The sequence below is a fragment of the Haplochromis burtoni genome, unplaced genomic scaffold, assembly GCF_018398535.1.
Source record: "Haplochromis burtoni strain Fernald_Lab_line unplaced genomic scaffold, NCSU_Asbu1 Contig_72, whole genome shotgun sequence".
NCBI lineage: Eukaryota > Metazoa > Chordata > Actinopteri > Cichliformes > Cichlidae > Haplochromis > Haplochromis burtoni.
The window spans coordinates 1,184,525-1,199,410 of record NW_024582433.1 but is presented as its reverse complement, the minus strand read 5'-3'; the positions used below and the strand labels follow the sequence as shown (position 1 = coordinate 1,199,410).

Sequence of the window (14,886 nt, the reverse complement as noted above, 5' to 3'; positions counted from 1 at the left end):
TCTTGCAATGTAAATTCCAACGTGCCAATCTTAGTAAAAGCATGCAAACGGATTGCTTTCAAAAGATTTTGGGGTAACATAATTTAGACATGAGGCACAAGGTACTGAAAACAGCTTTAGCCCGCAAGAGGTGTAATTGTTTAGATATTTTAAAAAGTCAGAAAGCACACTTTGGCTTCACGTGTGCTTAGAGTTACACCTAACTCTAAAAGCTTTGATTTATAAAAGTTTGGAGATCAGATTTAAGTCTGAATGAGTCCTCTGAATGAAGCTGAAGGTGTTTTTCAAGGTAGATCAGGTGTAAAGGAGCCCAAACAGTTTGAGGTAAGTTCTTGAAACCGTTAAAATACCTCCCTTGATAATAACGTCAGCAGACACTGGATTAAAGTGGCGATGGGACAGAAAGGCACAGCTTAATCTATGAAAGCCAGCACTCCATCAGATACTTGTGCCCAGGTGTCATCACTGTCACAAACCTGCAAATACAAGAACGTCATAACAGGGAGATGCAGTTAGGCATGATCAATTATTAGCTTGAAAGAAATATAAAGAAGTTAAAAAGAAATTAAGGAGCCAGGAAAACGCTGTGATTAAGTACTACTTTACCATTTCAGTTGTTATAAATCAAGCTGTGTCCAGTAACTGAGGTAGGTTACATCACTCTTCTCTCTATGAACGAGGTCAGCTGTGAATCAGTGCTTTCCCGGCTCCTCTTTGTGCTGGTGTCTCTCCTCCTGTCAGAAATCCTGAAGTGCTTTACAAAAAAACGAAACAAACAAAAGATGTGTAAAAGTTGGTATCCAGCTGATGTCCATCTTTATTCCGAATTTATGTGTATATAATAAATAATCTGCATTAATTTCATCATCTAATGCTTTGTTGATGTCCTTAAACGTAAAGAAAATTTCGGCACAGCTCTGTGCCCTCGTTTAATAAAAACTTACCAGTGTTGTAGATATTAGTAGGATGGATCATCACCAGGGAGGCCTCGCAGTAAATGGATGCACACTGCTGTCACATCTGCTGGTTTATAAAACAACAAACCACAAATCAAGTACAAGACTAAAGAACGTTAATAATCCACTAACTGCAAACTGTGGTCAAAGTGAGTTTATATGACTTAAAAATGCAAATATTTTGTTAACCTTCACTCTCCTGCTTTTATATATCTTGTTATGTTAGTCAGAGGGCTTTTATGTAAGATAGAGAGAAGAAGGAGGATGATTTGGTTTAACACTTGCTGGGAAGCTTTTGTTATATTTATTTAAGATAAGGTGTTGTCCTCAATTCAGTGAAATATTATTGAACTACATCTGTCTCTTCTTAGCTCCACAGACGTGAGCACCAAAATGAATTTATTTATTTATTTTCCATTTTGTTTTTCAGGGCCTGTTGTCCTTTAATAATAAATGCCAGCAATTCAATATACCTCTGTTCTTGGATCTATTTAGGTTTAACAATTTATTTGTATAAAGTTTATTAAGGTGTTTAGGTGGAGTATGACATCGTCTTACAGATAAAAGAATAATACCTCAAGTTGAGGTTTAAACTCCATGATGTATGTAAGTACAGGAAACAGTTAGTCAATAAATAACTGAATTTTTGAAACCCACAGATTTATGATAACACAATCTTTACATGGGTTAGTTCCTCCTTGTACACATGGGAATTTTAATTCTTAAATACTGTACAATACTTGGGTCAATATATCAACATAGAAATAAAAACAAAATCAAAAACAAAAGATGTGACTACATCTTTTTATGCCTTTACATATTTGACAAGAGCATTTAAGCTGAATTGTTCTGTGCAAGTTGAATATAATAACAAGGAAGTGACTTACCAGCCATGTAAATTTACCTATAGAATTCTATTTTAATTCAAGCTTCAAATCTTAAAGTCAAATACGTCCTTCAATTAATCAGCCAAAGTTACTACAATAACCAAATTTCATTTAGAGCTACCTCAGCAGCTATCACTGTGACTACTGCCTTTATTTGCAATTATTTCTCTGCTGCAGACACCAGGAGGGCCAAACTGCATTCATAGTGTAAACTTCAGCAAAGCTACATTTCAAATTTGTTGACTTTTCACTTTAGGGAGCAGTAAAAACTTTTTTTGGGGCACTGAAGAGAGAGCAGTAAAGATAGCTCGTCGTTACCGCCAAATATCAGCCAGTATGATATTATCCCTGTAACAGCCATTAGCGCTAGCAAGCTAACTTTAATAAAAAATGTCATCTGCTGTGAGAAAAAAACACAACTTATTGCTAGTTTTATAATTTACCTTACTGGTCCTCAAAAAATAAATTGTTCCTCTTCCACATATTCAGAATCCAGTTACTCTGTCTCTCTGATGATCCTACAATGACTGTCAACATGTCTTTTGCTATGACACTTGACAAGGTAGCCAACTACTTGAAGTAGCTTTTACATGCTCAAACCCAGCAGACTAGTTAAGGGCACTGCTTCCTCCTGCTTGTGGAATAACATATTTGTTTCCTTTGCTGTTACTGGATCGCTGGCCTTCCAAAGTCATTCAAAAGCAATGAGTAAACCGTTCATCAACAATTAGCTATAACGTAATAACAGGTAGTAAAATGCACATGATTTATAACTAAGTCAAGTTATTTCATGTAAGCAAAGAAAGATATTAGTCTATAATGAAATTAGCTGCATCTTTGTATTTAGTCAGTACCAGTTAAATGCCAGATATAACTTTTACTGTTTATAAATGCCAAAAATGAAAACTTACTTGAATTTGAATACAAAATACCTAAAATATCATAATTTTATGTCAAAGTTAGCCAAAAACCCTTTAGGCTTGCTGACCAAATAATAGCAGTTAGCTCACTGTTAGCCTAACTTGATGATTATGTGAATACCACTAACAAATTTCTTAAAATATGTATGTGAAAGAATGACAAAAGCGTACATTTAGAAAGGACTTTTCCACTGTTTAACTTATTTCTTAGTCCTCAAAAACATATTTGTTTCATGATGCTTACCCCTTCATTTGATTGCACAAGGTTACTTTTCCCTCTCCTTTTAAACAAACATATTTAAATCTCTTTTAAAGAAGCTAAGCCTGGACACTTAAATACAGAATACAGGCTAATGTCAAACCTTTTTTTAGGACCAGCTTTCAATGCGCAATCCTTACTTTATTCAACTTTATTCAGCTTTTGACACAATTGATCATAAACTCTCTAATCTCCCTCTCAAGCAGTGGGTTGGCTTTTCTGATAGTTGTTGAATTCTAAAGTTCCTGAATGGTTTAGATCATATATCATAGATAGGAAATGTTTCACTAGCTGTGGAGATCAGGTATCAAGCACTCATAATTTTTCCTGTGGAGTCTCCCAGGGAAGCTATCTGGGTCTCTTACGTTTGTCCTTAAACATTCTGACACTTGGCAATCTTATCAGCCAGCATGAAATTTGTTACCAGATTAACACAGATGATGCACAGCTATGCTATAACAGAGAACACATTAGTCCAGTTTTAGTAGAGCTATACTCGCCTCCAGTATCATACAGAACCGATTTTAAAAAATACTCTTATTTATACTGCATATAAAATCCTTAATGGTCTTGAACCTTCTAATATCTCTGAATGTCTGTGACTCTATGTCCCGGCTTGCTATCTTAGATCCTCCACTGTGAAATTGTTAGCGATCAAAAAATTTGGATGCCACTTTCCTAGTTTGTGGAAACAACATCTCTGGAACAACATTCCTTGAAAAATTAAGGAGGCAAACTTTACAGATAATTTCAAGAACTTGGTAGTGACATACCTTTTTAATCTGACATTAAACGAGAGCTTAGGCTTAATAATTATAATAATACCACTATACAGCCATGCTATCTGAGTTCAGCCACATTAAGTAATCTGGCAGATAAGACCATATGCATAACTTGCTTCTAAGATTTATATTTATTTTTGTTGTGATTGCATTATTACTATATGAATGTGTGTTTAGGGGTGCATGTGTATTTATATATGTCTGATGGGTTGCTGGAACCTCAGTTCCTGATATGCTTTTGTGCCTGTGCCTTTGAACTCTATATGTATAGTCCTCAGTGTGATATTGGGCTATCCAAATAAAATAAGCTGAAATTTCATAGCAAATTTCATAACATACTGTTTTATAGATACGTATACACTTCAAAAGTTTTAATCACTTCATGAAACTAGTTAGTGGATAAGAAATTAGAGACAGTGACAATTATGAGTGTGTGCACACAAACACACACACACATTTTAGTTTAATGTCTGGGAACACGCGAGCAACATAAATTATCAAGCAATTCACATGAATAATCATGTTTTTATTGCACAGATTATGGCTTTTTCCCCTAAACTAGCCTGGCTATGAGGCCTGGGAAATCTATTAAGGCGATGCCATAGATCATCCCATCCACTGTGGCGTGTATACAGATCGGGCGGCTCATTTGAGAAATATTGAATCGGTTACAGTAAAGTAAGCCCCTGGATTGAGTCAAATGTAAAAATCCAGGCATGTGTGAGGAGCTGTCAGCGTGTGCTGTAATGACGGATGGAGCCGGGTCTCCCTTTCAGCAGGAGGTGATAAAAAGTCAAATTATGAACGCCAGGGAGGGACAAGACAGCGTGCAAGGGGAGGAGGGAGGGCAACGACACGGAGAGAAAATTGGACCAGATCCGTTAAATGATAAGGGCAATCAGTTAATCAGGGGAAGACGAGGGAAAGTGTTATTTCCTCCCAGTGCAAGGGTCAGTGAGGGGTCAAGAGTATAACCTTTGACCTCAAACTACTGACGAGAACGAGACCGGTCAGCGGGTTATTGATTCACGCTCTGCAGTTTACCCATGTTATTATCTATTGGACTAGACTGGTTTACGGTTTTAGTGATTTCCTGTGAAAGTGAATTAAAACAAGTAAAGATCTGTTTATCTAATTATTCCTTAAACTGTGAAAAGCTCTTTAAGCTCCTGGAATCATACAGTGTCACCTTCTTAAAGTCACTTTGTTGAGGTTTGTTGTGACTTTACTGCCATAAAAAAAAAATAATAAAAAAATGCTTTTATCCCCCCCCCCAGAGGAAATGCCTCATCTTCATAAAAGCACCGGGGCCCAGAAGCATGATCTGGACCAGGAGCCCAACAAAAGTTTCTGATAGCACCCACTACATTACTACACAACTTCTTAGTTCATCCTGACACAATCTCTACCCCTCTGCTTTCTGTCTCAGGTGCATCAAACAGAGCCCTGGACCCCCTCCCAGGCTAACCCCTGAGCTGACCCCCCTCCCAAGCTTTGAAACTGACCCACTCTGAGGTGTGAACTTCTGTCCCCCTGGCTGATAGAGACTCACGATTTTTATAGACCTCATCCCTCGCTGTTTATGACTCTGCAGTTTGATTATAGCAAAGGGGACTCGGAGAGGTAGGAGCCCTGCAGAGGCACACACACATCAAAGGAGCTATGAGAGGAATGTGGGCATTTGTTGTTTGCTTTATCATCCAGTACCACCACTTATCTGCTTAATCATAAAGGATTGGCCTGGGAATGAGGCAGGATGGACGCCGCGCTGGCCAAACAAACTATTCCCAACACAGTAATTGCTACTAGAGGGATGTGCCAGATTCATAGTGGTTATAGCTGCTTGCATGGGAGTTTTATTTGAAGAGGAGAAGAAAAAAAGACTACGAGAGGCACCAATTTGGTTTAAAATTAAATCCTAGAAAAGTATGGAGTGTTGCTATCAGAGTAAAGACTCGCCTGAGTGACCAGTCTACATGAGTTTATCCCTGTTTTATTGAGTTGAACAGGAACACATGCCGCAGGAGGTTTTCTTACAGAATATTATTTAAGGAGTTAACACATTATGATATATTATCAATATATATATAGATAATAAAGAATGGTTGAGAATAGGACACCAACTCCCTGATGAACCTCGCTGTTTGGCAATTTATTAGTTGTATGGCAGTTCATTTGTTTGTATTTTTCTGTAATGGTGCAAAGCTCAAAGCCAGATATGTGAGGAAATAAAACTAGATGTTCACCTCTTTATTACGGACTCATTATTTCTAGAATTGCTTTTTTCTTGCCTTTTACTACATTTTACTGATTGTTATACAACTACATCTCACTCTGTTCAAAGGCCTAAAAGGATCTCAAAGTAAAAGCGAAGTCTTAACGCTATGTATGCAAAAAGATTCACTTTTTTGGGACCACTTTGTGTATATATGGTACCCAACCAGTGCATAGATTACCTGTGTTTTAGTGCCACAGTAAGTCCAGAGGATGCAGAAAGGTTTATGATTGGCTCACTAATTTCTGAAAAAGCTGCCCTTTGTGGTATTTCTAATGTATGGCTATTGACTGACTGAACCACTGCAAGTTTTCACTATTATAGCAGTGTAGTGCCGTTGGAGAACTCAAAGGATGGAGATAAAATATAAATAAGTTCAGAGGACGTCCCATTCTAAATGTCACTAGTATGGATTCAATATCTTTGAATAAAAAAAAAGGGCATGAGTTGCCAGATACACAACAGTTTAATTAAGTCACAGAAGCTCTCTCCTGGTTTCACAGGCCCTGTGAGTCAGTTAGACCCTCTGCCCTTCATTTCCCCTGTGTGGGAGGCTTGGAGTGCCGGCTTGAAAAGCTGGGAAAGTCCTGTGATTTATGGCCTTTTGCAGGCCTGACTGCCTCTCACCTCACTGATGATAGAGCCAGAGGTAACGAAGAGTGGTTACTCCAATCCAATTACCTATTCGCTAAATTCTGTTTTATTAATTTTGGGGATTTAAAGCTTCTCCACAACCTTTGCCATCTGATTTTGAGACAACTTGTAGATAAATCAGGAAAGATTTGTCCGATTCCTTATATGTATAATTGGGTATATGTTTTACAGGGTGAACGACTATCACTTGGTAAAACTGTTAATGATTAAACAGTGCAGAGAGAGAGGAGGTCTTTTATCATCTAACATGTTAGACTTTCAACTTGTTTTTCCATTTTGTTTTTAGTGTTGATAGATTTATTTCAGGAAACTGAAAGCAACTTTTAACTGAAAATAAAGTATTGACCCCCCCCCCCCCCTCTTGTTTCTTTATATTTTAGTAGGAAATGAGAAATATGTGAAGCAATTTATTGAAACCTGTAAACACATCAAGAAAATATAGTATTTAAGGGAAATCTGGAAAAAAAATCAATATTTTATCATAACCATCTTTCATCTTCAACACACACTGAGCTCTCTTAAGCAAGCTTTCTCATAATTTCTTTAAATGCTAATCAATGCATTTGTTCTGTTCTCTGTCAACACGATCCCAGACTGCTCCAATAATGTTGTAGTCCGGGCTCTGACGAGGCCAGTCCATGACTGATAATGATCCACTGTGTGTTTTTCTATCCACTTCTGTGGCACTGGCAGTGTATTTGGGATCACTGTCATGGTAAAAAAAAATTAAGCCACCGTCTGATGCTTTCCAGATGGTATGGCATGGTGGATGAAAATCTGATGGTACTTTCTTGTGGTTGTAATTCCATTAATTCGACAAGATCTCCAGCACAATTAGCTGAAACGTAGGCTCAAACCATGACGTAGCCTCCACCTTGCTTTACAGATTTCTGTAGCGACTCACTATTGTGCCTCTCTTCTCACTTTTTCATACAGGATCACAACAGCATTTTTTCTGGGAAGCGGAGTGAACAGTAGATGGATCAGTTGGATATTTTCCTATTAATTAAAGAGATGACTTTCACATACGATCCATCAGTAGTAGTTTTTTCAGGCATGCCACTTTTTCTTCTGTCCTCCACTTGTCCAGCTTCCAAGTTTTCAGCTACCAGCTCTTTGGGAGTCACTTTGTTGGTGTAAAAATACAGTTTTATTTCTGATAAACAGTTTTATCTTTGTCGTTTTGGTAGGTTGAGGGTGAAAAGTGCTTTTGTGATAGGGAAGTACCTAAAGACACAATTTAAAATTGGTTCTTTGCTAAAATGTCTGTTATTTGTAGACAGAGCGCTGGTTCTTCTCTTTAGTTAGGTAACTTTTTATGTTTGAATGGTCCACAGGTCAGTTTCAATTGGTTCAACAGTCAAAACATCAACATGAACAAGAGCAAGGACTAGATTGAAGATGAATGAAAATGCAGCCAACATCCAAAGAAAACATTTGAAGGACCTTCAGAAAGCCTGGAGAACTATTGCTAAATACCACTTTTAAAAAAATGACAAGTCTGGCTTCTTGGAAGCAAAAGATAAATAAATGAGGGTGGGGTCAGTACTGTGCGTGTTCTGTTGTAGTTTATCCAGCAAGATCTGTTGTGGTTTAATATTTACCTCGTGTCTTCTAGTGTGTTCTAGTGCCCTACACTGCTATATCGACAAAATTCATGCATACTGTATAGCAGAAAACACACACAGGGAACGAGACCAAATCATTATGAGGTCCATTTTAAAGGCTTTGCACTTGTTTCAGTCTCCATCTGACGACCAAGCAGCTTTGGCATATTAAAATCAGCCAACCCTGTATATGTTGAGGGACACACAAGTGCACACACACACAACCGGCAGCAGGGCAGTAACTCAAGGCCAAAGGAGGAGGTTTATTTTTATCATGGGCAAAGGTGCCAAATCATGTTGGGTATGAAGGGGGCTATATAAATGCAAATTGTATTGGAGAGAGCTATTAGTCCTAGAAAAGGTTTGTATGTAAATGCCCTATAGGACCACAGTGCAGCACTCATCCAGTTCAGATTAGTGGGGTTTGTGGCAAATGTGCTGCAGAAGACAAAAAAGAAAAATAGACAGAAAATGCAATTGCTTTGTGGTAAATCATGGTGAACAAGGTGAGAAGTTGAGTAATTGAATGGCCAAGGTGTTTCTGTATGGTTTATTGCATATGCAAGAGAGATGTGTTGAGGTCTGTTTCCTGTGTGCAGACACAGGTGTGCGTGTTTTATGGTCATTTTGCTCATGATGTAGAGCTTCTGTACCTGAGCGCAGCAGCGCTGTGGCAAAACAAGACATTTAAAGCACACTTTGAAATTGTAGAACATTGCATGAAGAAAAAAAATTATGTAAGCGACAAATCAAACATGGCAAAGGATGCAACATCACTGGTCAAGGCCGTGGGAAGCAGAAGCCCCACCCACCACCTCCAAAAGGCAGACGTCATAGCACCCCCACCTTAATGCAAAAAAAATAAAGTTGTCAAAACACTTCACACACTATTCCTGCTGTCATTGGTTTACTTTGACAAATATCTGAATTATGAAATTGTAATAAATGAGTAAAGCACAGAAAAATGACTTTCTTTCTTTAAATATTGATTACTTTAAAAGCATAATAAGCTCCAGTAAAGGAGAATTTTGTTGACTTTTGTTCTGAGTTTGTATGAGTGCTGTCTTTGCCAGGTTTCTCTTTTAAAAGAGATTGTGATCTCAGTGGGACTTCCTGGTAAAACAAAGGTAACAATAATAAAAACAACACCTAGCATCATGGTCAAATGACATTAAACAGAAGTCACTAATAGATTAAAACTGGTGCATTTCAAAGTGAGCTATCAGCTATCATAAAAATGTACAACGATATATTTTTTTTAACTAGCAGCTGACAAAAAGAGCCTAACAGGAGTTTCATCCCCCTGAAAACTCCTGGAATTATCCCTCTTGGCCTCATCTGAGTAATCATTTTCCAGGCTGCAGTTAAAAACATGGTTACCATGACGCAGAAAAGACTCACACACAGGTCCCTGATGAATGCCATCACAGACATTTTGAACAACATCTCCTCAGTGCCCATCATGAGCTTTTATCGCCTAAACCTTTGAGCACCAAGTCACATTTGGAGCATTATATCAGCGCATTCTGATGAAGGTAACCTTTCATACAGCTACCTTTGCTGTAGAAGGGTACATGACTGTGTTATATGCTGCGCAAATTTGGCTTTTGGGCCGATTAAAATATTCAGACAGATTCCAGCCAGCTGTGTGCAAACAGGCTGACTCTATGTCTTGATTACTGAGCCTTTAAAGACTTTGTAGTCGCATCACTGGCATACTTTTTAATGGCTTCATAATTAATTTGATTAACTGTGTGTGCGCCTGATGTGTCACAGGGTGGAGGTTTAATTTTTGTGCGGCCTGTGCCTGAGTAACAGGCCAGTTCAGTTACGTTTTGGCTGTTTATTCTTGCCTGTGGCTTGAGTTGTGTTAGAATGTGACAGGATGAATGAAAAACTTTATCCTTACAGCTTATTATATATCCCCCACCTGCCCAAACACACACACACTGCACCACCAGCATCAAGGCCCTCCCCCTGGCTTTGTCATTGACAGAAAGTAAGAGATGTAATAATTTGGCATAAGGCTCTGATACACAAGACTAGCACCATATCGCCCTCTAGCTTCAACTGAATAGACTTACAGCCTTACAAAACCTCCATTTTTCATGAATCCACTGCACAACACCAAATGCTTATTTTAAAAAAAAAAACACATTGTCTACAAAACACTGAGTTAACATGGTTTAATTATTTAAAAAAAAAGTGTGTACAGTTTAAATAAAACAGCCTATTTACAGTATGTACATTTTAAGATATGTAATACAGGGCTGAGGGTTGTGTTGGACAACTGTGCTGACAGTGACTAATTATTTTGATGCCACATAAGGAAAAAAAGACACAAGTGTCTTTAAGAATTACCACATGATGTTGTCTCCTGTCCTGAACATGAAACACTGGATATTCCAGGTGTAAGATGCCATTTTTCATGGCTTCTTCCGAAACTTTATATTTCTGCAAACCCAGGTCATCCCATCCTGAAAAAAACATAAATAAATAAACAGAATTATATATTTTTTTAATTGTGGAAAATTAGAGAAGTAAAAATGAAGTGGACCTAAAAATAGCATTCAAAATATATCTCCAGAAGTACTGTGTGATTTTTTTGCTGTTTGATCATATTTTCCAGACAACCATTGTGATTTATTATTTATGCATTTAACATCATTTCTTACAAGGACTTTTGTGCTACTGATTACTTACCGCCACTAAAATTGATAAGAATACAAGTCATATTTTTAAGCACGCAGTCACACAGCACTTCATCCTGTACACTTCAAGCACTCAATCGACTTTACTCACTGCAGATGGGCAATTTGGAAAAAATACTTAGCCTAGCATGTGTGTGCTAGGTGTAAGGAACATGCACAGGGAGAGCATGCAAACTCCACGCTCCACACATCACCATCCCACCCATGAAATTGAGGCAAAGCAGTGATGTGAAACATGCAGACTGGCAGTAGCAAACTGTTTTAATGCACATGATAACACAAAGCAGCTGAGCTTCTTCAGTCTTTAGAAAGGTGACATAACTGATCTACCCAGATTGGGAAATCTTCTTATACAAGCATGTGTTTTATGATGGTAATTAAAGGAATAATGGATCTTAAGTAATCTGCTTCTTTTCCCTCTTTTCCCTGTTTGAATTCAGCACACTTTGGATTCCTTCATTAGCTGATGCCGAGGTCTTCTAAATGACTGTGGCTATGTTGGGGAGGAGGATATGAGGCCATCATGGATAATTGAGACCACCCTCTGCAGTGGAACACCTCCTTAAACATCTGTCTCTGCTCCATTGCCACAAAAAAGAACATATATCCAAGTTTGTGTTATATTTAGATTTGTATTCATTAATTATTCTGCATATTTCTATTTTATTGTGCTTCCTTTGTGTCATTTTACTCCATTGAACTGTACTGATTTTATTTTTGCTATCTAAAGGTATTATAGGTTGTGTTTAGAAATCTACCACAACGCGGTTAAATGATTCTATTTCATCGTAACGTGATTTACTTAAACAAACTTCAGTCCCTCTAGCCCGTTTTTTAAGACCAGGACAGGTCAAATAAATCCCAGCATTCCCTGACTTCCGAAAGCAGCTGCAGGCATCTATCCCAACCCTTGCTGTGTGTGCGATGTTGTGTTTGCAGACTGTGTCCGTTTCTATGTTTACCTGAATTCCCTCTGCAGTGAGCGCCGAGCAGGCCTGCACCTGCCACATGCGATCCCGTATTGTGTGCAGACGGAGACTTTCTGCCAGCTCTGACGCTGGAGCAGCTGTCATCAGGTCCTGCTTGTTGGCGAAGATTAGCAAAGGCACCGTGGCGAGCGTTTCCTCCTCCAGCAACTCAGCTAGCTCCTGTAACACGGTGCAGACACATACACTTGTTCTAATGGTATTTGCCAACAGAAAAACCACTGAGACGTGTTGAGAAGCAACACAACATCATACTGCCGATCATCCCTGATCAGCTTCTAATTCCAACAGCTCCTGAATGCCTTCTAACCTTCAACCTTATCAGAAGATGACTACTGTGCCTCCCTAAAATGTAAAAGTATTTATGGAGCTCACCAGACTTGTTTCTTCAAACCGTTTCCTGTCTGAGCTGTCAATCACATAGATCTGCACACAATACAGTCGTAGATATTAACAAACTGATCAGAACACAGAAAAAAAATGATATTATGAAGACTACGTATGTACCAGCACATCTGTGTTCTCAAAATAATTCCTCCAGTATGGTCGGATTTTGCGCTGACCTCCAATGTCCCAAACATTCAGCTTGAAGCCTGCGGACTGCACGCTCTTGATGTTAAAGCCCTTAAGAAAGGTATCGCAGATGCTTAATATCTGCAGCAGGAGAATTCAAAGGCTCTAAAAATGACAGGACTCTACATTTCTGTGCATGTGAGAGAGTGTGGATGTGTGTACTTGTGTGGGGGTGATGTGGCTGATGTCTTCGGCTGCCAGCTGTTTTAGCACAGTGGTCTTGCCGGCATTATCCAACCCTAACAGCAGCAAGCGTACTTCCTGCTCTGGAGCCTGCTTCAGCCGCCGAAGGATGGACAAAAGGCCCTGCAGGAGGATCAAAGCACATATTAGAGCTGATTAGTCTTAAAGGAACAGCAGCTTACGAGATGTCATAACACTGAGGAACCTGCAAGCATTTTCTTGCTTTTCCAGAGTCATGGCCTAAGTTTTATCAGATAAAGCCTGAATAAGCTGCTGGACCAAATCGTTTTCAGCTCACACCAGTTACAGTACACCACCCTGTTGGCAGAGTCTGTCACAGGAACATGACACAGTACACACAGCATGTTACACTCTCACCCAACAGCTAGAATCATCTAGAGTGTGAGGATTTAGCTGCAGTGACCTATAAATGTACCAGCCCTAAAGACCTCTTTAGCCAGCCGAGGTTAGTAAGTTACTGAGTGGCTTCTGTCCAGAGGAGGGAAATAAGGAAAGGCTTTGGCTCATGCTATTTACTTTTAAGGCAACAGTGACCCCTCACCATACAAAATCTGCTCTGAAAAGACAAAATAATACACATAGCAAATCCATCTTCAGAGCCACTACTTTTTTTGTAATTTGTGCATTTTATTTTTGTGTTATCATAAATTTCCCTCTCCATCTCTTTTACGTCAGCTTTACTCCCCCTATAAAGTCTGTTTTAGCTCCAATTTTGAAAAGTACTCCATATATAAATTTAGTTTTTATAAAATTATAAAAGTGTTTCTGTTTACCTTTCAACATAGTCTCCATACCTGGTTTAAACTCTTTGCCTTACAATAAGTACCTTAAGGTGATAGTTATATATAGGTAAAAATCAACTGGGTTGAAAAAGAAAGTCCAAGTCTAAATTTAAATAAACAGATATAATAAATAAATATAGTTTAATCCTGGCACTGGCAAACAAAACGTTTGAGTTATATCAACGACTGGAAGTGAAACACGTATTAAGTTTCAGGGATAAAACGGCCAGTTTAATGACCAGTATCACATACACTGCCCTCAGTATTTGGCTAAAGGTGACACATCATTTAACTGTATTTAGACCATTGTCACCAATGTTTACCAGGTGCCAAGAGTAATTTCAGTAATTTTGTTTTAAATATAAAACAAATCAAACTAAAGTCCTTTTGCCCAACGCAAACAAAACCCGCTGCGGCCGTGAATCATTATAACTCACCATGTTTTTCTCGGGTGGTTTTGTGGCCCTCGCTCAGTGTGTGAGTGGATTAACATCTTCTCTGACCACACGTGCTTGTTGGCCTCCTGGCAGAACGACTGTCAGGCTCTGTTGCTACGGAAACGGTGACGTCAGCGTAAACGACGTGATCGCTCAATCTTCTGGAACGCTGGGCAAGAGGGCTCCTGTGGCGCGAGGTTAAAAAATAAAAGTAGAAAATAAAAAGAACATACATAGTTAATTTGCTTTTTTTTCTGGTTAATCACTTCAAACCTGATTTTGAGTTAACTTTCATAAAATTTTACATTATTTTATCGTTATTATTATTATTAGCAATAATTGTGAACCACAGACTTCAAAGATTAGAATACAAAAAATAGCATACAAATTAAATAAATCTTCACTCACCTTTTTTTTTCACACTATGAGTTTATGCACCATTCTACATTCAATCATTAGTTATTATATGTCTTTTGTCCTTCTCTTACCCTCAACTGGTTGCAGCAGATGGCTGCCCTAGATGGCTGCTGGAGGTTTCTTCCTGGTAAAAGGGAGTTTTTCCTTCCCACTGTCGCCAAATGCTCATAAGGTATTGTGTGACTGTTGGGATTTTTCTCTATTATTGTAGGCTTCTGACCTTACAGTATAAAACACCTTGAGGTGACTGTTGTTGTGATTTGGCATTATGTAAATAAAATTAAACTGAATAATTTGAGAACTTCCATTTTATCTCATCAGCCTAATATGGTAAAATGCTCTATAGTCTTTTTCACTAAAGTCAGTGCTACAAAATAAGACCAAAATAAATGGTATCAGGTCTTTGGGCAAATGTCACAAAAAAGAGCAGAATAGA

At 38.4% G+C, this 14,886-nt stretch overlaps 1 protein-coding gene across 1 annotated transcript; it reads right to left on the bottom strand.

Annotated features, from left to right (window-relative positions):
- Positions 1 to 10,521: 10,521 nt before the first annotated feature.
- Positions 10,522 to 14,319, bottom strand: LOC102300410 (ADP-ribosylation factor-like protein 3). The gene is made up of 6 exons (XM_014336076.2): positions 14,034 to 14,319; positions 12,773 to 12,916; positions 12,545 to 12,661; positions 12,413 to 12,463; positions 12,014 to 12,199; positions 10,522 to 10,817 (listed from the first exon to the last, which is right to left on the bottom strand). The coding sequence occupies exons 1-6, from the start codon at positions 14,034 to 14,036 to the stop codon at positions 10,767 to 10,769; spliced, it is 552 nt and encodes a 183-aa protein (XP_014191562.1). The 5' UTR covers positions 14,037 to 14,319; the 3' UTR covers positions 10,522 to 10,766.
- Between the last annotated feature and the right edge of the window lie 567 nt (positions 14,320 to 14,886).